At 34.8% G+C, this 15,072-nt stretch overlaps 3 protein-coding genes across 3 annotated transcripts; all 3 read right to left on the bottom strand.

Annotated features, from left to right (window-relative positions):
• Positions 1-7,256: 7,256 nt before the first annotated feature.
• On the bottom strand, positions 7,257-9,303 carry LOC112055230 (uncharacterized). Its single transcript, XM_052886986.1, has 2 exons — positions 9,262-9,303; positions 7,257-7,883 (listed from the first exon to the last, which is right to left on the bottom strand). The coding sequence occupies exons 1-2, from the start codon at positions 9,301-9,303 to the stop codon at positions 7,317-7,319; spliced, it is 609 nt and encodes a 202-aa protein (XP_052742946.1). The 3' UTR covers positions 7,257-7,316.
• A 1,913-nt stretch (positions 9,304-11,216) lies between these two features.
• On the bottom strand, positions 11,217-13,959 carry LOC112055248 (MATH and LRR domain-containing protein PFE0570w). Its single transcript, XM_024095272.2, has 2 exons — positions 13,806-13,959; positions 11,217-12,862 (listed from the first exon to the last, which is right to left on the bottom strand). The coding sequence occupies exon 2, from the start codon at positions 12,581-12,583 to the stop codon at positions 12,074-12,076; it is 510 nt and encodes a 169-aa protein (XP_023951040.2). The 5' UTR covers positions 12,584-12,862; positions 13,806-13,959; the 3' UTR covers positions 11,217-12,073.
• Positions 13,960-14,184: 225 nt separating this feature from the next.
• On the bottom strand, positions 14,185-14,427 carry LOC112056661 (60S ribosomal protein L39). The gene has a single exon (XM_024097116.2). It carries the CDS (start codon positions 14,378-14,380, stop codon positions 14,225-14,227), a length of 156 nt encoding a protein of 51 aa, XP_023952884.2. The 5' UTR covers positions 14,381-14,427; the 3' UTR covers positions 14,185-14,224.
• Positions 14,428-15,072: the final 645 nt, after the last annotated feature.

The following is a 15,072-nucleotide window of genomic DNA, read 5'->3' as shown; positions in this document are numbered from 1 at the left end:
GGATCGCAGTTTACACTTTTATTTCTTTTCGTGATAACTTTTTATTGTTATAGTTCGGACCAAATGCAAACTTACTCGCTTTAGCTTGGCTTTTATTTTTACTGGCTTTCCTAACAAAAGTCTTTGTGGACGCATTGGTAAGTGCAATACTGTTTATTGTATGCTTATTTTATTATATTTTACTCCAAATTCTATCTTATGTACAGGTACAGTCTCATGACTGATAAATAGGCCCTCAGTAGCTCCATAGTTAAGTTTTTTTTTCTGAGTGCCGTAGGCTTCTTAATGGGACCTCAGCGGCGTCAGAGGAAGGGGGTTTGGACAAGCTCAGAAGCATCACCTGATAGGGTCAAAAGGTAGAAGCGGAGCAGATGGACAGAATGACTATATAAGAGCGTCTCCTTGGAGGCTCCAGAAAAGGTTCAGGTTTGGACTTTGACCCGTATTGATCTCTTGACGCTTGCGTCTGCATAGACGCTTGACGTTTCGTTTAGTTCCAGGGGTACCTTTTATTATATTTAAAAAAGTCTGACTATTTATTATTATTTTTTCATATTGTTTTATAGATAGTTATTTTTTTATAGATTAATTGCTATTAGAAAACATAATTATGTCAGCTTTCTTCCACTTTTCATATTTTTTGCTATTTTTTTCGTATAATTTAGTTGCACCTCGGATAAGAAAATCACGCTGTTTACGCGCATAACTTTGTCCGCGTGGAATTCAGTTTTACGCAAATCTCGCAAAGACCATGGATTTTGTTGGGATAAAAAGTAGCCTATGTGTTAACCCAGGGTATTTATCTATCTTCGTTTTCAGCCAAATCGGTTCAGAAGTCGCAGCGTTTTATAGTTACAAACATCAAAACAAAACATCTATACAAACTTTCGCGTTTATAATATCAGTAGGATTAGTAGATTAGTAGGACTTGCTTGTGGTTTTTACAAAAATTAATTATGCGCTGCTTTGGTATGACATTACAGTGTATTTTCCGATACAGTGTTTTATGGTAACACTCACAAAATAATATTATTGCTTATACTGGCATTTAAATAATTTTATCAAGACTTAAAAATACCCTGAGAGATGCATTAATAGTTATTAGTATTACTATTAATGCATAGTAATAAAAAGTAATTAGTATTACTATGCATGCAGTATTAGTAGACACTGTTTCTAGTAGGGGACTGACAACAAAGAACTGCGATGTCTCGAAAGTGGATGTTTTTAAGATACAGTCTTTTGTCATGGTACAGTAGGTGGCGAGGCAACGTTGATTTACTTGTTTTCACTGATCGAGGTAATATCTTAAGGTTGACATACTGTAGTTGGTTATACAGGGTGCTCAGGAGTATTTCCCATAACTCTAGGGTTATATTCTTTAAGAAAAAATAATTAAAAATGTCTATGGAACATGTGTTCTAAAATGAATATTTTCGGAGTAAAAAATATTTCTTTTATATCGCATCCTTATATTATGATCTAGCCAAACTTATTCATTGATAAATATCATGAAGTAGCTTAATAGTGAAGTGTGGAGTGCCAGTTGCAATATCTCGTCGTTAAAATTTAAAAAAAAGCTTTTTAAATAATTACAAGTTTTTCGTTTTTCAACTTAATATGATGATATTATGTTACTTCTTCAATTATATTATGTAACTTCAATTACCCAGAACTGATAACGTTATCAATGAGCAGGTATTAATCATAATTTTCATCACATAAAAGCACGTATTCCTTAATGCTTGGGTAATTATAGATTTTTGAGATAAAAAGTAATTTAAAAGTCTTGGTTTCGTGAATATTGCATGTATTTCTCTTATGTGTTGATTATCGAGATGACACGACTTTGGTCCGTTATTATTTTGGCTTCCATTGTTCAGGTAATTTTTTTCTCTCCTTTTAATAAACTTCCAAAAAATGCTATTTTTATAACCTCTCTCTCTCTCTTAGTTTTACTAAACTATTTTTTTAACTACTAATACTAAATCTAACTATTGCTTTTATACTGCTGATGTTCTTAAGTTTTCCTAAACCGAAGGTTACCTGGAAGAAATCGCTACTTAGCGATAAGGCCGCCTTTTGTATGCTGATCTCTTCTTAATTTTTTTTTTCACTTGTATTTGTCTTTGTGGTGTGCAAATAAAGTATATCTATCTATCTATCTATACATAAATATATTTTAAATCATAATATGTATGTAATCGGTTTGATCATAAATAAAATAAATGTGTCGAAATATAAATAATATGTTTATTTTTTCAGAGCACATTCAGTCAAGCAATTTTCAGCAACAATGGCTTGAGCTCTAACATCCCGACAGCAATATCAGCGAACAATATAGCTAGCTGGCCAAATACCAACAATTTGGGTACCTCATACATTGCCAATGGAATTGGCGGACATCCTATTACCGGGAATGTACTAGCTGCAAACGCTATAGCTAATAATATTCCGCAAAACTCCAATATAGAGTTAGCTGCAAATATACCGTTATCAGCAATAACTTCTTCAGGTGTTCCTCTATCAGAGGTGACGCCGATAGGTGTCGGCGATGTTGCTGTGACTGGAGAAATACCAGTAGGTGGCACCACAGCGGTGTCTGGTAACGTGCCTGTTATAGGTTATGTCACCTTTGAAGGTTACTTACCGGCTGGTGGAATGGTAACTGTTGCGAACTGTGGATGTAATGGAGAAGCGCCGATGCCAATTGTGTGATTGTAAATATTTAATATTGAAGCTATTTATGTTGTTTTGAAATAAATGTTGTTTTTAGTTACGTTCAAAAAATCATTTAGATACCTTAGTTTTAAGACTTATTTTATACCTAGAAAAATGAAACTAAACGAAAGGTTCTTCATAACTTTGACCGTCTGTCATTTAAGGCTCGCTCTAAGTCTTAAACTCTGAAGCCACTATATTTATATCCTTAAACTCTTTTTTAATGTATTAGCTGCTCTGTAGTTGCAGCTAATAATATTGCACAAAACTCTAATTTAGAGTTAGCTGCAAATATACCGTAATTTGCTATAATAGCCTTAGGTGTTCGATTGTCAGAGGTGACGCCGATAGGTGTCGGCGATGTTGCTGTGACTGGAGAAATACCCGTAGGTGGCACCACAGCGGTGTCTGGTAACGTGCCTGTTATAGGTTATGTCACCTTCGAAGGTTACTTACCGGCTGGTGGAATGGTAACTGTTGCGAACTGTGGATGTAATGGAGAAGCGCCGATGCCAATTGTGTGATTGTAAATATTTTATATTGTAGTTATTTATGTTTTGAAATAAATGTTGTTTTTAGTTACGTCTGTATCTATTTATTTAGAAGGCTTACATTTGTATCTATTTATATAAAAAAAGCAAACGGAAATGAAAGATTGCTCATTTGGCTTGGATTGGCTCTTGAAACAAGTTTGTTCAAAGCTTTGACCATCTATCATCTAAGGCCGTCAAACTGCGAAGCCATATTACATTTTACTATAGTATAATCAATAATCGTGCGAATTTTCTGACAGATGCTAATGTCACTTTGTAAAATAATGATATCATATTTATTGTCATAGTGATGTCCTGTTCTGTATAGGTAAAAAATAGTGCCCCAGATCATTCACTCTCAAAGAGGAATTTTGAACAGAAATTTCTATCATAGCGCTTAGTGACAGACGGTTGAAAGAAAAATTGTGTAAATTATGTAATTGATCAATTTTTTACCTATTTGCCCTGATCTTTGAGGGTACCACTACTTCCGATTTGAAAATTTAAGCCAAGCTACTCAAGCCTACCCCTACCCTAAGTAAGTACCCTTTTCTATGTTCTCCTGGTTCTAAGGTACCTCTCCACCAATTGTCAGCCAAATCGGTCCAGCCGTTCTTGTGTTGTAAGTATTGTAACAAACCCGACTTAATATAGATACTAATATTATATAGGGGAAAGATTTAATTGTTTGTTTGTTTGCATTGAATAAACAATGACTATTCAAATGTTCGAGTCTGTGATGGTCAAAAAACTACAATTTAAAACAAATATCTAGAGCCTAAGCCAATGCAAACACTAAGTTTAGAATCGTCTGATGATGAAAATAAAGATGAAGAAAAAGTAGAGACAGTAAAAAAATAACAATAAATTTATGACTCTAATATCGGTACTCCGAAGATCAACGAGAGTGCATACTGAGCAGGGACTAATGTGTTGGTATCGGAACTCCTTCAATATTTCTTTACATTTTATCTTCCATTTTAAAATATCTAGTTTAAACTTATAATAATAATAAGCCCTTTATTCCGAATATACGAGTTGAGTAATACACATATATATTATATTATGTCGAGTAATTCGGAGTGCCTGTTGGCATAGGCCTCCTTCAGTCTTTTCCACTCCGTTCTATTTTGTGCTACCCTCCTCCAGTGATTACCTGCAGTTAATTTGATTGTCATGCTTAGCTCGTTACATTTCATGATTTCTTTTAGTGACCAGTACTTCTTCCAGCCGTTTGATATTCTTCTGTTAACTTCTTTAGTTGTTTGTTCTTCATGGGAGATAAGTCAAATTAAATAAGGTCTTAGAATAATTTTATTTTTATCACTGTGACTCAAAATAGGTTTTACGTTTATTATTAAGCCTTAGACTGAGAAATTTCTTAATAAATAACAGATGTAACTGTTAAATTATTTACTAATTTGGTTCAGAACATATTGAGTGAATCATGATCGTTCACTTTGTCACATCACTATTTTTGATTCAATAAAAAATGGTATCACAGGAAACTTCAAAAGAGATCGCTGAATTCATTATTCGACTATAGTGCATCTTGAAAATCATTTTTTTGATAAAAATCACTTAAACCCACATTAAATCTGTGATGTTTTATATAATCCCATATGTAAAGTTAAAGCATATCATATATGTATTATATGTAACTTAAAAGCCGTTAGTCAGAACACAATCGAAAACATCAGCCCATTGTTTGTATCGAAGTTAACCCCTTTTCCACATTTATGTTCTTATAATTAACTTTCCGTTAAAACACAAGTTTGGTATCGAAACAAACTTTGGATGCCCGAACTTCTGCGGAATACAAATTAGTTTGCAGTTCAGAAGTCTGAGCTTACTAACAAACTTTGGGAGTTTCAATTCTACTTTTCTCTCTATTTCAGAGAGTTAAGCTATCTTTCACTACATGTTACAAAACTTTTATAATAATACTAGCGGACTCGCTCAAGCTTCGCTTTGACTTATTAATTTATTTATTTGCACTTCTTCCCTATCCCTACCTTACACTACCATACTCCTACCCCTACCCCTACCCTACCTCTACTCTACCCCTACCCTACCCTACCCCTACCCTACCACTACCCTATCCTATGATTTAGGGGTTTGAAAAATAGATGTTGGCCGATTCTCAGACCTACTGAATATGCACAAAAAATTTCATCAAAATCGGTCGAGCCGTTTCGGAGGAGTTCAAGTTCGAACACCGCGACACGAGAATTTTATATATTAGATATTCTGACTAGTTAGTCCATACCACATTTACATGAGAATCTTGTAATTCCGTCTATGATTGATTAAGTATATTACCATTTTAGGCCATTCAAGTCTGTAGTTTTAATATTATTCAATTATAAGGGAGGCTATTCTGTAACGATATTTTTATCAATTCAGTGACAGTGTGAGCTTCGAACTCGTATGTATCGCTCTGTCTATAGTATCATGTTAGACAGAGAGAGATAGAGGTGAATTCGAAACTTCCACTTGCGAGTTATACAAAACATCATTACAGAATAGGCCTCCTAATCTTAAGTGCATTATTCAACGAGCCTCGAAGCTGTAGTGGCAATCAACAGGACATCTTAACTTAACATAGGTACTTGTAGTTCGATAAGCCGATGGATGTTGGAGTCACAAGGTGAAGTGGCAATCCCGGACTGGAAAGCGCAGTGTTGGTCGAAACCAAGGTGTTTCGGAATCCATGCAAGAGGCCTATGTTTAGCTGTGGATGTCCATCGACCACTTGACTCCTAAATGGACGACCGGTCGCCCATCGTATCCGTTACGTGACATGTAAAAAAATATAAAGTAAACTAAGGGCAATAGGCGTTATACAGTATCATGCTCCGCGCGATAGAGGAATATTAAGTTTTTTTAAATGGCTCACAACGGTAGATTAAAACCGCATTCCCTGACTGTCGGCTTCTTCAACGCAGACGGGCTATTCGATAAAATACTTGCGGGCAGCGATTGGTTAATGATGATGATACCAATTGAGATTGACATCCATTTTTCTTCTTTTAATATAACACTTTAAATTATAACCAATTTTCTTCATACGATAGAATAATCAATGTTTTTCTTACATTCTGTTCTGTTTAGTTTTCACAATATTCAACGAGTGGATAAAAATCTTTCAAAAGGCGATAAAGCATTAATTATGCCTCTGATGTTATAAATATGCTCTCATAGCATAAGGTAATATACAATCTCACAGCATAAGGTAATACAATCTCATAGCTGACCATACAGTCTGTAAAGACTGAGAGAAGATTATGAGAACGATTTTTAATAATAAAAATGTATATATACATAGACTATATCTAAATGTATAAGGTATATTTCAGACTTGAGAATGTAGGGGAGATGTGGAGTATTGTTTTGACATTGACAACATAGAAACAAATAAAAGCTTAATTATTTCTTTCATTTTTATAAAATTTTATAAAAAAGAAAGATGTATATTAACTACCAATAAAACTATCTAAATTAAAATAAAATAGTCAATGATTGTTTTTATATTAAAGTTTAACTAAAGAAGTATAACTTCTTTACGTACGGGGTTACCTGGTGAATGCGTTACGAAAAATGTAATCGGGCGAGGCAAACATACGTTAAGAATGAGAGCTATAATAAGTTTTACTTCAGTGGTGTGGTCTATAGAAGCACACTCGTTTTGTTGTTTACTTAAATTATAGCGTTGAATTAAAACTTCCACGAAGACCGAATACATAAGACAGTACTATCCTATAAGACGAAAATGAGAAGTGATAATGGAAATATATTAAAAAAGTAACTAAAATTACTTTAAAAAGTGTTTTTATTTTTATTGGTGTTATTTTTTTGCTTGTAGCATTTGACCTTTATTCTGTTTAAAACTTATAACTAAGACTTCACTTCCATACATTTATTTTCTAGACTTAAATTTGTAAAAAAAGTATAAAAGGATCATAAACGGGAAAGTGAATTTAGAAAACAGTAATAATATCTTTATAATAATTTATTACAACTTAATTAATACAAATAAATTAGTTATTTACATAAAATTAATTAATTATTTATACATTCCGTCGGTTGTTGCTGCTGTCCTCCGCAAGCGTAATTGACGGATGCAGATCCATCTGTTGGCAAATGTCCGTTCAACATCACAGATCCATATATCGGTATTTGGCCACTGACGGCCACCGTTCCACCAACTTCCAACGCATCGGCCAATACTTGGATTCCAAGCCCTGCGTTGCCTGGAGAACCAGATGTGATAGTAAAACCTCCGTTACCAAGATTAAACGTAGCCGTATTGCCATTAATGCTTGCCATATTTGCTAATTCTACCATATTTGGATTGGCGACACCAATATTTGTTATTTCCACATTGTTACCATGATTTGGAATTATTATTGGTTCAGTTATAACATTGGTTGGTTGAACATTGGCCACATTATTGGGCATATGTGACATAAAGTTGCCAGGTCTAGGTAAAACATTGTTGGGAGTTCGTATAGTATTGGAATTGATATTGTGTATGTGATTGTGTTGGTTCGGCATTGGTTGATTGGTGATAACTTGGGCAGGAACTGTGTTTCTTGACGGGTACTGTAATACTTGAGCTGTTGCCATCTGAAATAAAAGATTTCGACACTGCTTCATTAAACACATTAAAACAACAGATGTTTTGTTGGTTTATTGATATATGCTATTACGTTACGTATTACGTTTTCGTTTAGATCCAAATATCGAGGTAAAAAATATAAGTACCCTAAATAATACTGACACGGGCATAAGTTCATTATTTCTGCATATCGTCTCCAAAGAGTAAAAAAATCTTTTGTAGGTTTGGGTGTACTCTTCTATAACAAGATCCCTAAAACTGTGATGGACCTGCCAATGTATAGCTTTAAGCAATGTGTTAAAACACATTTGCTTAGTCGAGGTTACTACACCATCGATGAGTTCCTTAATGATAAAGATGCTTATGCACAGACATAATCAAGTAGCCAAGATAATCCACCAACAGCTTGCTCTTCAATATGGCCTTATCGATTTTGAGATGCCTTACTATAGGTACGACCCAGCGTCAGTTCTTGAAAATAGCAGTGCATTGCTCTACTGGGACCGAACGATTATCACTGACAGGTATATTGTAGCCAATAGACCTGATATAGTGCTAGTCGATCGGTCAGTGCGTCGTGCAATAATTGTTGATATTACTGTTCCACATGACGATAATCTGGTTAAAGCCGAAAAGGAAAAAGTATCAAAATACTTGGACCTTGCTCACGAGATTACCGCCATGTGGAATGTTGAGTCAACTATTATTGTTCCGATAGTTGTTTCAGTCAATGGTCTTATAGCGAAAAGCTTCGACCAACACCTTAAGAAACTTTCGCTTAACTGTTGGATCAAGAGTCGGATACAAAAGGCAGTGATTCTTGAGACGGCGCGTATTGTGAGGAGGTTCCTTACTCTGGAGCCCTGACCACCGGTTGCTTGGACACTCAAATGTCCCGCAGCGGGAGGGTGAATTTTTTTTTTATAAATTTTTAATAATGTTTTGTATTTTATACTTATATTGTTACAAATTTTAAAAAAAAGAAGTAATAAATAAATGAGAGACATTTAAAAAGATGCTTAAAGGCCGTTGGATCAGCTTCTGCGTTCACAGAGGAAGTAAAACTATAAGAAATTGTAATGTTGTCATCAATTGTTTATGATTGATTAAGAGCAACTGTTGAGTTTCTTGCCGGTTTCTTCACAGCAGAATCGTGGTAGAATCTTTACAAATAGTCAACTGACGTATCAAAAGTGCTTGTAAACTGAGCCTACATGAAATAAATTAATTTTGAATTTTGAATTTACTTCTAACTGAGAATTTATTTATTCATCATCAAAATTCATTCATTCGTTCTGGAGCTATAAATGTTGTAACTAACCCGCTTTTGTTTTATCCTTTATCTTTAACAAATTAAACTTTAAAAAGAAAAAAGAAGATATTTACCTGAAGGAAAGCTGCACAGAGTATGCACCCGAGGTACTTCATGTTTCTAATTGATTGTTAAGATTATTATGTGTTATGCATTTTATTACATCGTTTTATATAATTCACAAGTTCTTCTTATCTTATGTTTTATCTTTGATTCAGATTAGGACGTGACATTTTAAAAAAACCAATTGAGAAATTGCATTTTGCTTGTAAAATTAAATATTATTAAATTGCGGAAGTAAACAAAATGTTGTTTTATATTTATTTCCTTTTGACGTTAATCAGAGTTTGACATCAATTATAACATTTGTTGTTTTTTTGTTAATTAAATTTTAATGATACTGTAGTTATTTGATTAGTATGAGTCGTGATAGCCCAGTGGATATGAGCTCTGCCTCCGATTTTAAAAGGCGTGCGTTCGAATCCGGACCGGGGTATGCACCTCCAACTTTTAAGTAGTGTGCATTTTAAGAAATTAAATATCACATGTCTCAAACTCTTGATTCTCTACGTGTGTGAAGTCTGCCAATCCGCATTGGGCCAGCAATCTCATTCTGAGAGGAGACTCAAGATCAACAATGAGCCAAATATAATGATTGCAATGAATTATTTGTTAAATATTTTTTTTTATTCTGTCTCTACATTCTAATGTCACTTGAAGAATTACATACCTACTAAAGGCTCAGAAGTTGCATTTCTGACACCTGTCAATGTTCGAAGTTACATCGCCCATTCGATCACGACCTGTCAGAAACCAATCTTTAAGCCATACTACTACTATTTTTCGAACAGTAGATACTTACGAGTACTTGTTACCAGCGATAACCTAATAATTGACTGTCGACTGAGTCACTCAGCGGACAGTGAAGTGATATTTCGAAGTTTGTCTGCGTAATCGAATCAGTTCAGCGAAATGAATAGCTCAGCTGAAATGGAAGAGCTAATGGACGTTGGTGTCCCAAGGTGTTGGAATGTAAACCATGCACCAGAAAGCGCAGTGTTAGTGGACCTCTCAAAAGTAAAACTGGCATGATTGTGATGATGATGAACCTAAATGATTTATCATCATCACATCAGCCGGACGTCCACTGTAGGATATAGGCATTTAACTTAATATAATATAAATAATTTCTAAACACCACTGTTACCAAAGCCGTTTGCATCCAGCGACGCCTTGCGACTCGCTTGATTGACTCAGTCCAGTTAGTAGGGGTCAACCGACACTGAGCAATCCAATGTGGGGTGCCATTCCAATGACAACTCCTATCGACTCTAACCATATGCCCCTCGCACTTAAGCTTAAGCTTTGTGATTTGTTGAGCTACTATGGTGATTTTGGTTACCTAAGCCACAATCTCGGATTGATTGATTGTGGCTTCCGAGACTTGGTCGCTAACTACGGGCCTCTTATAAAGCTTTTTTAAGAGTGACACAGAAAGCGATTAAACTGAAGAAGGAATGGAAGGAGTATCTCTGCGTGATCGAATCAAAAATGAGGAGATCCGCAGAAGAATCAAAGCCACCGACATAGCTCAACGTGTCGCGAAGCTGAAGTGGCAATGGGCGGGACACATAGTTCGAAGAGCCGATGGACGTTGAGGTCCCAAGGTGCTGGAATGGCGGCCCCGCACCGAAAGCGCAGTGTTGGTCGACCCTCCATCAGGTGACTGACGACATCGAGCGTGTCGCAGGGATTCGTTAGATGCAGGCGGTCCCTACAAAAGGCTTATGTCCTGCAGTGAACGTCCATCGGCTAAAATGACGATGATCATGAAAGCCACAATCTGGACCTGTAGTCTGCCGTTGGTTGTCTAGTTTAGGTGGGATTTGTTTTTTTTAATTAGACTCATATTTTTTTTTAATATTTCGATATTACCATTCGTGCGATATTTTTATCTTAAACATGTTCACTTTATTTCATTCAACAATTATTGAGTAATTGTAAATAATATTGAGTATTCAAATGTACGTGACAAATACGTTTTGCCGCTATTTCGAAATCCCTGTAGCAGGTGGAACCGGTGATACGTAAGGAATAGATAAAAAAACAGCATGTCTTTTTGAAGTCGGTTAAAAACTTTTTTATTAAATAAAAAGGGAATGCCCATCACCGGCCCTGACCTACAAATATACTTTTATTAAGCCAATTTAATCAGATTCTTAATTACACATCATATTATCATCTGCATATACTTTTACACCTGCGTTTCCGGGGCCGAAGTTATATTGGCCGGTGGACATTCCTCTTTTGAAGAAAACTTAAATAAATAATTTAATTTAATTACTAATTATCTTAATACTAGCTGGCGCCGCGCGGTTTCACTCGCGTGGTCCCCGTTCCCGAAGGAATATGGGGATAATAATAGTCTCCATCGATAAATGGGCTATCTAACACTGAAAGAATTTTTCAAATCGAACCAGTAGTTCCTGAGATTAGCGCATTCAAGCAAACAAACAAACAAACTGCGTCTATTATAAATTACTTATGTATTATTTTTTTGCAACGTTTATTACATTATTTACGTTTTTATTTATTTTTTACTCTGTTTTTAATTTTCAATACTTGAATGAAAACATTTTAAAAATAATCATTAAAGTTAGGCATTTCAAATGTCCCTGTTTCATTAATTTTTCCCATTTTTATTCAGTTGTTCTTTTTTTTCTTCTGCAACAGTGTTATCTTTTATTAAATTATCTGCTGCTTCTTCTTCTTTTACAATAGTGTTATTTTTAATAGAGTTCGCTGCTGCTTCTTGTTCTTGTGCAATAGTGCTAACTTTTATAGAATTCTCAGCTGCTTCTTTTTCTTCTGCAATAGTATTGTCTGTTATAGAATTTTCTGCTGCTTGTTTTCTTCTGAAACAGTGTTATCTGTTATAGAATCACCTGCTGCTTCTTTATCTTCTGTCATTACTTTTTTGTCTACATCAACGGGTATTTCGTTAACACTTTCATTAACATTATTTAACTTATCATTAGTCAATTCTTCATTTTCATGTGTAGCCAATTTTTCCTTTGTTGTTTCTTTTATCACTTTAATCAAATCTAGTTTAGTGTCATCAATTTTATGCAATGTACTTAAATCTTTTTCTACATCTTCTTCGTCATGAACTTCCTTTGCATCGATAATTTCATCTTTTAAACTCAGGTCATCATCATTTTTACCGGATATTATTTTATAGTCATCTTTTTGTACTGTTTCTTTTGCCTCTGATTCTACAAAATCTCCGTCGTTTTTATTTTCGAGACTTATTTCCTTCTCCATTTCAGAATGTGCAGTATTATCATTATTATTGACAGCTTCAGCAGTAATTTTATTTTTGCAATCGTTATCCATTTCATTTGATATAATTTTATCATCCTGTTTTTCTTTACTTACTTTAACCGTTCCTATTTCAACATGAATATTATTATTATTATGAATATGTACAACTTTGTCATTAGTTTCATTTTTCGAAAATGAATCATCATTTTTATTTTTGTCTATTATCAATTTGTCGTCTTTTCTTTCTGTGGTTATTACTATTTTTACGTTTTTGTCGTCATTTTTGTGCAACTTGTGAAGAATTACAACAGTTTGCGGAGCTGGTCGAGGCGGTACTGATGCAGCTTCAGTCTGTAAAAAAATTTCAAAATGGAATAATATAAATAAATTATAACTAAAGGTAAGGTTTCGTAAATTAAATGAGTTATTTAAACGTTTATAATGCAAAAATACCGATAGTGATACTTACTATCACTATCACATACTATGAGATGGAGAGAAAAAAATCATCCTCTCTTTGCATGTAGGGAAGGGAACCACCTTTTTTTTCAAATTATCTTTTTATAAATGTGATTCATATATATATACCAATGTCAAATAGTAGCTTTCTAGTTTTAACAGAATCTGAATTATTTTAATAACAATTTTGTATATTTAATTAACAACGGAATTAGTATGCACTTTTCGAGTTCCAATCACGTTTCTTAAGTTGGTCTCTCACTTTAAATAGTTATTGCTACCGAGCTGTTATAATTTTCCTTGTAATTTCATCATATATCTTACTTTAGTGAATTTTTTCACGTATCCATAAATAACCATTTAGTATAGGGGGAGAATACTTGACTCTAACAAAATAGCACTTAAAACGTACGTATTTCACAAACGATACGGTGAAGGAAAATAATCTTGTAGAAACCTGACAACTTTACGTGTTTGATGTCTGCCAATATGCATTGCGCCAGCGTGGTGGACTGTTACCCGAATCCCTCTTATTGTGAGAGGAGACTCGTGCTTGGCATTGAGCTGGCTATTGGTTATTAATGATGTTGATGATAATGCGTCAACGTTCCTAATAATAACTGCTAAAATATGGAATGCCCTTCCGGCGTCTGTGTTTCCTGACACGTATAATTTGTGCAGCTTCAAGGCAAGATTGAATAGGCATCTTCTAGGCAAGCGCGCTTCTTAGCGCTCATCATTGCTTTCCATCAGGCTTGATTTCTGGTCAAGCGTAAGCCTATACTACAAAAAAAAAATGAAGATAAAGCTTAAATAATTTATCACTTAAACTTACATCATGATCCGATGGAGTAAGATTGCAACTCGGGAGGAGTGTCAGATGAGGTTCTGCTGACAGGAAGGATGGCGCCGAACTGCAACTGAAGGTCGGGAAGGTGGGTCGAGAGACGCATCGTAAATTTATAGGTAGCCCAGCTCCAGAGTGGGTGACGGTCTGAGAATAGAATTATCTTTATTATTTTATTGACTAGCTGACGCCGCGCGGTTTCACTCGCGTGGTTCCCGTTCCCGTAAGAATACGGGAATAATATATAGCCTATAGTGTTCCTCAATAAATGTGCTATCTAACACTGAAAGAATTTTTTAAATCGGACCAGTAGTTCCTGAGATTAGCGCGTTCAATCAAACAAACAAACAAACTTTTCAGCTTTATAATATTATTTATTTTTACTTAACAGATACAAGACAGTAAGCTTACAGCTTCAGCTTAGTTCTCCTCCAGTGACGCCTCTTAGCGTTGTAACGAATGGTATTTCCAGTGCGCATTCGTACCCATTGGGGAATTGGTCTGTTTTGTTTTAGTTTCTTAGCGAGCTTCCGCTTGATAATAAATGTCTTGTGGGCCGACATGGTTGCCTTCCCTGCTGTCAAAAAATTAGTATAGATTGTGTTCAAAATTCACTCACACTTTTTGTTATCTTTGTAATTAATCCGGAGGAGAAGGCTGGTTATCCTTAACACAGATCCGTAAAATCTAGCTAGGATAGCCAGCTCTTGAACTAATGAAAAAATGTAAAACTTGTGTGATAAATAAACGATTAAACGATTATTGATTATTATCTTACACTATCAGAACTGGGAGACGTTGTCTTTAATTCAATAATTCAAAATTAATTTATTTGAAGTAGGCTCAGTTTACAAGCACTTTTGAAACTATTTTATAAATTAGATCATTATTACTTGATTGATATAACAGCTTTAATAATATAATACTTAAGCTCCCATTCGCACGAGCGCTTTTTAACGGATGTTAAAAAAGCGTTCAAATAGAACAAATGCATTGTTCTATTTACACGTGTAGGAGTACTCAGGATTCAGGTAATAATAACTTCTTGATTGTTTGAATACCTTCTTTTATTTAAATTACTTTATGATATTTCTATTGGTGGTGAAACTACTCTCGATTCGGAATTGCAGACATTGCAGAGAAGAATCGATAAGAAACTCTACAGTAGCCCTTTTCAAAGATGTTGGTTATAAAACTCTTTCAATTCTACTCGACTTAACTCGTGATTCGCTCAACAGAGAATAATCGACCGCCA

This window comes from Bicyclus anynana, chromosome 18 (assembly GCF_947172395.1).
Source record: "Bicyclus anynana chromosome 18, ilBicAnyn1.1, whole genome shotgun sequence".
In the NCBI taxonomy this organism is placed as follows: domain Eukaryota; kingdom Metazoa; phylum Arthropoda; class Insecta; order Lepidoptera; family Nymphalidae; genus Bicyclus; species Bicyclus anynana.
The sequence above is the reverse complement of the archived record's forward strand: the minus strand, read 5'-3'. Positions and strand labels throughout refer to the sequence as shown.